Raw genomic sequence first — 10992 nt, 5'->3', positions numbered from 1 at the left:
TCTATTCTCAACTACCTCTGGCTGCTTGTTCTATATACCCTCCACCCACATAGCTCCTCAGATTCAAATTAAATCTTTCCCCTCTTACGTTAAATCTATGTCCTCTGGTTCTAGATCCCCCTCTCTTCGAGAAAAGATAGTAACCATCCACCTTTTCAACACCCTTCATGATTTTATAAACCTCTGTCTCCCACTCACTCCAGGGAAAATAGTCCCAGTCTATCCAGTGCTGGAGAAACTCAGTGGGTTAGGTAGCATCTGTGGAGGGAAAGGGACATGACATTTTGGGTCAACCTTATTTCAGACTGAATTCACCGAGTTCCTTCAGCAGATTTTGGTGACCAGCATCTATTGTATCTTGTGTGTCCTTAGCCTATCCACCCTCTTCTTATATCACAAACCCTCGTCCTGGCAATGTTCTTGTGAAGGTATTCTGCACCCACTCTGGCTTAATCAAGTCCTTCCTATGGTATGGCGATCAGAACTGCCTTTAATATTCCAGGTCACCAACGTCTCTAATGTGACGGCACAACTCTCACCTCAGATGTAGTTGTGGTATCCACGGCGTCAGGCCTCACCCCTTCAATTTGACATCACTGGGATTGAGAGCACTTAGAGAGACCTAGGCTTGCCTCAGCTGCCGAGGAGGAAATCAACCACAGTGTCTTGTCCCAGCCACCCAAACTTCCCTTGTTGCCAAGTCATGTGCCTGATTAAGCCGGTTGACACACAGCAAAAGCTCAAAATGTCAATGGCATCTTTGAACCTGATCTTTATTCTTGCTGTTAGCAGAGGCCAGGAGGGTCCCCACTGTCTGTACTGGTGGTTGGTAATCTTCACCCTCCCTCCTAACCCCTAAGAGCCGCTGGGAAATTGAGAATGTGCTGATGGAAAGGCTGGTGGAAGAGGAATCAATGAGAATTCTGAAAAAAACCCATTGGATAAATACTTGAAAGGGAAAATATGCAAAAAAACAGGATAGTTTGACATAGATAGTTCTTACAAGCAGCAAGCGCGTGTTTGCTGGGCTGAATGGCTTTCTATGTTGGATTATTCTACAATTTCCTGTATCAGAGTTAAGGGCCAGGTTGTGATAACAAGTATGTGTGGAGAGAGACCTGGGGCAAAAGGTTCTTGACATGAAAAGTGAACTCTTTCCACAGAAGCTGCCTGACCTGCTGTGTGTTTCCAGCATTTACTGTTTCATTAAATATTAAGGCAGTGTTAGAGTGGCACAGAGGAAATGAAATGGGTTAAAACATAAGCAACAGAAGTTCTACCACATTTCACGTCACAAGTATGTCTACACTTAAAAAATATATCATGACTGAATGACCTGAGGTTCTGAAAGGGACTACCATAGAAATTATTTTCAAAGCAGTGATTATATTAGAGGGATATGATGTAGTCTTAAAGGTAAGTAGTCTCCTAGCATTTAAGAACTATTTCAATGAGGCAATGTCAGGGCTGAGATGATTATGTGTTGCTAAACAGAGTTAATTTCCTCTGTGCCACTCTAATACTGCCTTAATCTTTAATGAAGCAGTAAATGCTGGAAACACACAGCAGGTCAAGGCAGCTTCTGTGGAAAGAGTTTACGTTTCATGTCAAGAACCTTTTGCCCCAGGTCTCTCTCCGCACATATTTGTTATCACAAGCTGGCCCTTAACTCTGATACAGGAAATCGTAGAATAATCCAACATAGGAGGTCATTCAGCCCAGCAAACACACGCTTGCTGCTTGGAAGAACTATCTATCTATGTCAAACTCTCCTGCTTCCCTGCATATTTTCCCTTTCAAGTATTTATCCAATATCTGTAATTGCAGCTAAAAATATATTTGATAGTTGCACAGTAGTTTAAGATGCTCTGAATTCATGAAAATCACAGCATAGAGTCTGCGTGGAAACAGGCCCTTTGACCCAACTTTCATTGAGATAGTATCTGCCTCTACTACTTCCTCTGGCAGCTAGTTCCATACACCCACCACCCTTTGTGTAAAAAGATTACCTCTCAGGTTCTTATTGAATCTTACCTCCTTGCTTAAACCATTTTTTAATATACAAATATATGGCAACATGTAATTTATTTACTTCCTCTGTTTTCTGCTAATCTATCTTCCCCGAAATAAACAATCCACAAATTGCAAGTAGCAGTCAATTATACAAGCAAATTACTATTTTCTGCAAGTATTTTCCTGAATTCACACCAAATTATAGAAATTCAACCTGGAGGACAATAGTATTTAATGCAATGTTTAAATATTAATTGAACTACTCCGGAGATTCACTTTAAAATTTTTAGTTTCTTATCTTTCAGTTTTTGTGTGCTGAAGGTGCTCGAATAGCCCAAATGGAGAATTCAGCAGCGCCAAATTCCTCATTGAGGCGTGGTCGACAGCCGTACCTGTTGCCGCAAGAGGCCAAAAGGCGACGGCTGGAGCGCTACCGATTGCGGAGACAAAGGATGATTCATATCGGCTTGGAGGTTGAAAGGTGGCACCAGTTGAGAGCAGAACTGGGCCTTGAGAATAATGCTTCTCTTGCAAAATTTCTCCTGGATAATTACAGGTTTCATACTTTTATACATACCCTTTTTATATCCCTGCAATATGTTCCACTTTCTTCCATTAAGAACATTTTCATGAATTCAAACCTAAAGTAAAAACGAATCCAACAAAGTAATGTTTAATATGAATTTTCTTTCCAATTTCTGTAGATCCTGTCACAAATTCATGAAGTTGAGTTCAAATCCAAACACAGGAGGAAATGCTTTTGGCATTACACGTTAGTATTTGCTTGCTATGGCTTTCTTCTTGTAACTTTGGTGTTGTAATGAAGACTCATTGGCTGCCTTCTCTTTTAAATCACTCTTTCCTGGCAGTGCATTTTTGTCAACTGATATTACAAATAACCTCAACAGCATCTCTGAGATCCTTCAACAGTAAATATAAATAACAGATGCTGAAAATCTGAAGTGAAAGTAGAAAATGGTAGCAACAATTCCTGCAAAGGGTTTTGCGCTTGAATTATGAACTGTTGCTCTTTCCATAAGTGCTCCCTGACCGACTGTGTGTTTCAGCATTTTCCCTTTTTATTTGAGATTCGTCACCTTGTGTCTCAGATACAGTCTGGTTGTGATACATTGTGAGCTTGGAACAGCAACTTACTAAAATCTTTTCAATGTCAGTATCGTTGCAACTTTACATTAGCTGGTGGGGAAAAATATCACTCAGATCTTTGCTAGAGACTAGATCCTCTTCATAAGTAGGATTGCGGGAATTGGTAGGCAATAATAATCATATATTCATAGAAAAATAGCCAGCTGATCATCTAAAATCAGTACCGCCATTCCTGTTTTTTCCTCATATCCCTTGATTTCTTTAGCCCTAAGAGCTAAATCCCTCTTGAAAACATCCAATGAATTGGCCTCCACTGTCTTCTGTGGCAGAGAAGTCCACAGATTCACAACTCACTGGGGGAAAGGGTTTTTCACATCTCATTCCTAAATGGCCTACCCCTGATTCTTAAACTGTAACCCCCTGGTTTTGGACTCTCCCAACATCGTGAACTCTTTTCCTGCATCTAGCCTGTCCAATCCTTTAAGAGTTTAATATGTTTCTATAAGATCCTCACTCCTCCTTCTAAATTCCAGTGAATACAACCCTTGTCGACCCATTCTTTCATCATATGTCAGTCCCGCCATCCCGGGAATTAACCTGGTGAACCTACGCTGCACTCTCTCAATAGCAATAATGTCCTTCCTCAAATTAGGAGGCAAAATTGCACACAATACACCAGGTGCGATCTCACCAGGACCCTGTACAACTGCAGTAGGTCCTTCTTGCACAATAGCACAATGTTTTGAATGATTTAACTGATCGTTCACTTTGGTTGGAGGAGTTAGGTCACATTCCAGGGAAGATAGGAAATTGACTATAGGAATAAAGTTAATTGGGAATGTAGATACATAAATAGCTGAGAGCGACTTTGCAATCTGGTAAGACCAAGAGTGCAAAAGCTCTTATCGGTTTTATAGCTTGCAGTAATTATTTGGTTTAGCTGCAATTTACTTCTGTCTAAATAACGCACAGTAGAAGGGGAGCATAAAATGCTGGAGTAACTCAGTGGGTCAGGCAGCATCTGTGGAGAACATGGATAGGCGATGTTTCTGGTCGGGATCCTTTTTCGTCGTCTGAAGAAGGGTCCCGACCTGACATGTCACCTGTCTGTTTTGTGTAAACCAGCATCTGCAGTTCCTTGTTTTCAACTAGGTAAAGGAGGCATGCTTTTCATGCAGAGGGATGTGGTTATATGGAACAAGCTGCTGGAAGTGGTGGTGCAGTTGCAGTTATAGTATTCAAATGGGTTTTGGACAAATACTTGGATAGGGAATAGAGAGATGAGCACAATGTGGGCAAATAGGATTAGCATGAATGGGCTTCCTGGTCAGCATGGGCCATCCAGTTCAGTGTCGCTATATAATGCTGAATTAATACAGATCCTTGGTTTGATCCTAGGGAGTGCTGTTCACAGATCTTGTTAATGAAAATATTGATCACTGGGAAGTGTGCAGCGAGGGATTCAGTATTGAGAAGTTACAAGTTTCAGGAAACATGGAGCAGTCTGTGTCTCTTATCTGTGGAAACAGGAAAGCCAAGCAAAGACCTGGCCTTGCAAAGGGAACAGTTTGCACCATGCATTATCAAGGACAGCAGGCCGTGCATTTTCTGGTGTGACTTGGAGCTAATTGCTCACACATCTATAGGAACCTTTCAGTTAATAGCTGACACTGTCCTGTCTATGCTTTAGGCTGAACTGAACACATTTTTGAACAGCTGGAAAGTCAGAGAATATGAAAGGATGTTGTGTAGGAAAGTGGACAAGGCACAGGATAAGCCACAATCTTCCTGACTGAAAGAGCAGGCTCAGTTGGCATTTAGTTTAACCCAGGTTATATTTTTGATTTTATGAAGCAAACCAGTATGCACATTCTGCATAAATATAAACTCATAAAGGCTATGATGTTTTATCTAGAAAGCTATTGGTGTGCTGGCCTTTATAAATTAGAGCATTGAGTATAGAAGGTACACAAAAATGCTGGAGAAACTCAGCGGGTGCAGCAGCATCTATGGAGCGAAGGAAATAGATGACGTTTTGGGCCGAAACCCTTCTTCAGACTGACCATTGAGTATAGAAGTTGGGATGTAATGTTAAAATTGTACAAGGCATTGGTGTGGCCAATTCTGTAGTATGGTGTACAATTTTGGTCGCCTAATTATAGGAAGGATGTCAACAAAATAGAGAGAGTGCAGAGGAGATTTACTAGAATATTGCCTGGGTTTCAGCAACTAAGTTACAGAGAAAGGTTGAACAAGTTAGGTCTTTATTCTTTGGAGCGCAGAAGGTTAAGGGGGGACATGATAGAGGTCTTTAAAATGATGAGAGGGATAGACAGTTGATGTGGATAAGCTTTTCCCACTGAGAGTAGGGAAGATTCAAACAAGAGGACATGACTTCAGAATTAAGGGACAGAAGTTTAGGGGTAACATGAGGGGGAACTTCTTTACTCAGAGAGTGGTAGCTGCGTGGAATGAGCTTCCAGTGAAGGTGGTGGAGGCAGGTTCGATTTTATCATTTAAAAATAAATTGGATAGCTATATGGACGGGAAAGGAATGGAGGGTTATGGTCTGAGTGCAGGTAGATGGGACTAGGGGAGAATACGTGTCCGGCACGGACTAGAAGGGCTGAGATGGCCTGTTTCCGTGCTGTAATTGGTATATGGTTATATGGTTATATCTTGCTATAAACAGATGAAAGCTGCACGGCATCGTCCACATCCTTCTCCGGAATTCAGAGGAAATTGACAATCCAAACTTCAGAGACATTGAAAACTCCTCAGAGGACTTTTCCAGAACTGCAGTCACCTGTTGAGTAAGTTTCTCTCTAAATCACAATGAGGGTTAGTAGTATAAAAACAGTGTGAATATGTTGCAAGATGAGATGGAGGCAGAGAAGGGAAGATAGAGTGGTAAAGTAAGAGTATGATTTACTTGCCTTCATTGGTTGTGACGTTAAGTATAAGAGTTGTTAAGTTTTGATGCAGCTTTGTAAAACTTTAACTAAGTTGCATTTTGAGTATTGCATGCAGTTCTGGTCACTCCAATGTAAGAAGGGCGTGGAGGCTTTGGAAAGGGTGCAGAAGAGGTTTGCTAGAATTCAGCCTGGATTAGGGGGTATTAGCTACAAGGAGAGGTTGGGCTGTTTTCTCTGGAGTGTTGGAGGTTAAGGGGAGACTTGATAGAAGTATATACAAATTATGAGAGGCATAGGTAGGGTAGACTGTCAGAACCTTTTCCCCAGAGTGGAAATGTCAAAGACGACAGTGCATAGCTTTAAAGAGGGGGGAAGTTTAAAGGAGATGTGCAGGGTGGTTTTCTTATCCACAGAAAGGTAGCTTGGAGCATGTTGCTGGGATTGGTGGTGGAAGGAGGTACAATAGTGGCATTTAAGAAACGTTTAAATAAGCACATTTTTATGCAAGGAATGGTGGGATATGGATCACATGCAGGCAGAGGAGATTGTTTTAACGGCATCATGTTCAGCACAGACATTGTGGGCCAAAGGGCCTGTTTTTGTGTTGTACTCTGCTATCTTCTATGTAAGTTCAGAAAGGGAGCTCTTGAGCGTGGAGTCCCTGTAGCTATAGCCATGTCTACCAATGACAGAACAAAGAAAGTCTGAGATATGCAAGAAGCCAGAAATGAATGAGAGCAAAAATCTAGGAGAGTTATAGAGGTGGAGGGGATCACTGAGATAGAAAAGCTGTAAGACCATGAGGGAATTTGTAAGGATGTGAAATTAAAAAATTGGGTCTAGCATTAAGAGGTGAATAAGAACTGATGCGAGTTTAGAAGGGATGTTACTATCCTGCTGAGTTCAGCTGATATATTTGAGGTTGGCTTTCCTCAATGCAGTGCAAGGTGTGTCTGCTTTTCCAGACTATCCCACTGTGACACTGGAGACGACAACGATAATGACGAAGACAGTTCAAATTTCACGGCAGATTCTGCAGATGAGGCTGATTATCTTCTACCAGACAGGTAAATTTAGCCTTAAAAATTCCAGTCTTGCAGGAATATACAGTTTCTATATGATAATCTTCATTTTCTTTCCTGAAGATGATGATGCTTTACCAGCAGCTCAGACTTACAGACATACAGATCAAATACCAGTACCTCCATGCTTGTCCAATTCAATTGAAAGTACCAACTGCACGTTAAAGAGGAATGACATGCTTACTGATCCATAGATTTGGATGAATAGCCTAGAGGGAAAAAAATCAATTCTAATATGGGAACTGGGAGTTATTTGACTAATGTGAATTTTTTAAATGTATTTAGTTTATGGGTTAATCAAAAAGCTGCTGGAAATAACTGTCCTTAATTCTAATTTTGACATCTTGAAGTATGATGGTGACATTTTAAAAACCCATGGTGTTTCTGCATTTTTCTTTCAAAACGTTTCATATTCACGGAAGTTCGGTACAGTTACTGACAATATGCTCGCTGTGTCAGCCCTTTTTTTTTTGCTTCATTTTGAAATTTGCCAGTCATGAAACGTTACAGAAAGTTGTTTAGAAATTGCCATGGTAGGTAGATAATCAATGGAGAGCATTTCCTCGTCATTCATCATTAAGATTCAAGATTCAAGATTCAATTTAATTGTCATTTGGACCCCTTGAGGTCCAAACAAAATGCCGTTTCTGCAGCCATACATTACAAACAAATAGACCCAAGACACAACATAATTTACATAAACATCCATCACATCGCTGTGATGGAAGGCCAAAAAAACTTATCTCTCCACTGCACTCTCCCCCCCCCCCGGATGTCAGAGTCAAAGTCAAAGCCCCCGGCTGGCGATGGCGATTGTCCCGCGGCCATTAAAGCCACGCCGGGTGGTGCGAGGTCGCACACCGGGGTCTTGATGTTGGAGCCCCCGGCGTGCGCTCGCAGAGTTCCGCGGCCATTCCAAGCCGCGCGGGGCGGTGATGTCAGGCCCCGCTCCATGAGCTCTTCGACCCCGCAACTCGGGTGGGAGAAGTCGCCGTTGCGAGAGCCCTGAAAAGCGATCTCCCCATCAGGGACCCGCGGGCTCCAGGTGCCGCCGTCCGCCAGACCCGCAGTTGCAGCCTCCGAATCTCCGGAGGTCGGGCCGCAGCAACAGCAGCGTTCCACCACCGCTCCACCCGCTCTGGACTCGGCCAGCTCCGCGACGGTGAGGTGAGTCGTCGGCACCAGAGTCCCCGGTCTTCTCCTGTTGGAGGCCGCTCCTCGTTGCAGCCCCAATGACAACGGAGACCCGACAAACAGAAGGTCGGGTCTCCTGTGCAGGGAGAGATTTAAAAGTTACCCCCCTCCCTCCCACTCCACCCCCCCCCCCCACACACACCCCCCAAAAAAAAAACAAAAACTACATAAAAACATAGACAAAAAATAATAAAAACGCAGACGGGCTGCAGAGGCCGCTGCTGACGAGAGTCGCGCCGCCTACCTACGGATTAGCATGCAAATTGCAGATGTAAATATAACTTATGATTTTTGAACAGCTTTGCAAGCAGCAAGCTAAAGGACTACACAGCGGAAGAGGAAGTGTTAAACTTCATTGATGATGAAGTCATATCTGGAGAAGAGGAATCTGTCCCAATCCTGGTCGCTTCAACAAAAGTCAAATCTATACACAGGATGAGAACTGGCATTGTTTTTGATGCTTGCCTAATGTCGCTGGCCAGAAAAGCATTCTCTACATGTGAAAATGCTGACTGCAAAAGCAAAGTAGATTTGCAGCTGCACATTGTGGCGACAGCAATGAAAGTTATAGGCCATTGCAGCCAGGGGCATGAATCAACTTGGTGGTCTCAGCCACTGGTGCAAACAATCCCGGCGGGCAACATCCAGTTGGCATCAAGTATTATTTTATCTGGAAATAATTATGGGAAAATTGCACTGATGTTGAAATTTCTGAATATGCTCCCCATTGGCCACCAATCATTCCTCAAAATCCAGAAGACACACGTACAACCATCCGTGCTGAACTACTGGAGAACGATGCAAGCAAAACATTTCCGGGAGCTTGCACAGCCAATTGTGGTGATAGCACATCAGTACTGGAACGTCCATGCCCTTTCAAAGAAATATCTGACCCATACAATGATGGACAATGCCACGCATAAGATCCTCGAAGTTCAAGTTATTGATGTCCAAAATGATGCCAGGAAGCTGCAAAATTTGGAAGTGTCTGGATTCCAGCAGGTCTTTCGCCGCTTGATGCAGAATAATCTCTCTATTTCCGAGATGGTGACTAATGCAGATGCCGAGCTCTTGTCTTTGATGAGTGAGTATTATTGATCTGGATTGATGTTACGAATGAACCATCCTTATGGTGCCAACAGCTGCCTCCCTTTCCGCTGGTCCACCTTATCCATTGTCACTCTAAGATCACCACTGCTGAACCTATTATCTGCCATCCTACCCCTGAGCTGCTGCAGAAATGTCCGAAGGGGAAGGGTGAACAGCCAGAGGCTGGTGTATGTCAGTACCATTGATATAGGTAGAAGATGAATTGGGACAGGAAAGAGATTAAGATGGAAAGAAATTAAGGGCACGTTAAGTGCTGGAGTAACACAGCGGGCCAGGCAGCATGTCTGGGGAACATGGATAGGTGATTTTTCGGGTCAGGATCTTTCTTCAGACTTGAGACTGAAGAAAGGTCTCAAAATGTCATCTATCCATGTTCTCCAGAAATGCTGCATGACCCGCTGAGTTACTCCAGTACTTTGTGTTGTTTTTTTTGTAAACCAGTATCTGCAGTTCCTTGTTTCTACAAGAGATTAAGTTCACAACTCATAGGAGCAGAATTAGGCCCATCGACTCTACTCCACCATTTAATTAAAGATTTCATTAAGTTGGAAAGAGTGCAGAGAGATTCACCAGGACTTACAACAACAACTCCGCCTTTTTAGGTAAACCAGTATCTGCAGTTCCTTGCGGCTACACTTCACCAGCATGTTACCTGGGCTTGCGGGCTTGAGTTACTGAGAAAGGCTGGATAGGCTGGAACTTTTTTCTTTGGAGGGTAAGAGGCTGACGGCTGACCTTATTAAAGTTACAAGATCATGAGGGATATGGATGAAGTGAACGCTCATAGTCTTTTCCCTCCAGGGTAGAGGATTCTGAAACTAGAGGGCACAGGTTTAAGGTGAGAGGGGAGATTTAAGAGGGACCTCAGGATCAACATTTTCACTCGGGGTAGTCTGTATCTGGTTGAAGCTGCAGAAGAATTTAGAGAAGTGGATACAATTATGACTTTTAGGACATTTGGACAGATATATGGATAGGAAGGGTTTAGAGGAATATGGGCCAAATGGGACTGGCCCAATATGCCAACTTGGTCGTCATGGACAAGGTGGTCCGATACAGTTCAACAACTCTGTAAGTCCAATCACAATCTTGGGATTATTCCCTGTATTAGTTCCCAATGAATCCAGAAATAAAAGGATAGCACTGTCCATTAATGCTGTTGAAGGTTATGCCATTAATTGTATGGTTTCCTCGTACATTTGATCTCTCCCCCCCCCCCCCCTCTCCCGTCCCCCTCCCGCCCCAATAGTGCAACACCTCACACTCGCTCAAATTAAACTCCATCTGCCATTTCTCTGCCCATTTCTGTAGCTGATCTATATCCTTCTGCACACATTAGGAGGTTTTGCCGTGCGGCCTTATTTATAGCTGATTCTTTTTTTGTTTTTATTTAGAATTCAAATATCCAAATGTTCTTCACCAGATAGATCTCTGGTACGGAATCAGGGCTGTTCATGAGAGTTTAGAAAAGGTAATCTAAATTCAATGGTTTACATAATTTCACAAAATCGGGACCGAAAATATGGCTGATTTGTACCACTTCTCTGTAACTACTGATGTGGGTCTCCACT

The 10992-nt window shown here is 42.9% G+C and overlaps 1 protein-coding gene across 1 annotated transcript; it reads left to right on the top strand.

Moving 5' to 3' along the window:
* Window positions 1-2298: 2298 nt before the first annotated feature.
* LOC129704649 (uncharacterized) lies at window positions 2299-9438 on the top strand. The gene is made up of 5 exons (XM_055647918.1): window positions 2299-2569; window positions 2718-2785; window positions 5813-5933; window positions 7001-7102; window positions 8611-9438. The coding sequence occupies exons 1-5, from the start codon at window positions 2352-2354 to the stop codon at window positions 9407-9409; spliced, it is 1308 nt and encodes a 435-aa protein (XP_055503893.1). The 5' UTR covers window positions 2299-2351; the 3' UTR covers window positions 9410-9438.
* The last annotated feature ends 1554 nt before the right edge of the window (window positions 9439-10992 follow it).

Source organism: Leucoraja erinacea, chromosome 16, assembly GCF_028641065.1.
Source record: "Leucoraja erinacea ecotype New England chromosome 16, Leri_hhj_1, whole genome shotgun sequence".
Lineage (NCBI taxonomy): Eukaryota > Metazoa > Chordata > Chondrichthyes > Rajiformes > Rajidae > Leucoraja > Leucoraja erinaceus.
Note: the sequence above shows the minus strand (reverse complement) of the source record. Positions and strands in the feature narration are given on the sequence as shown.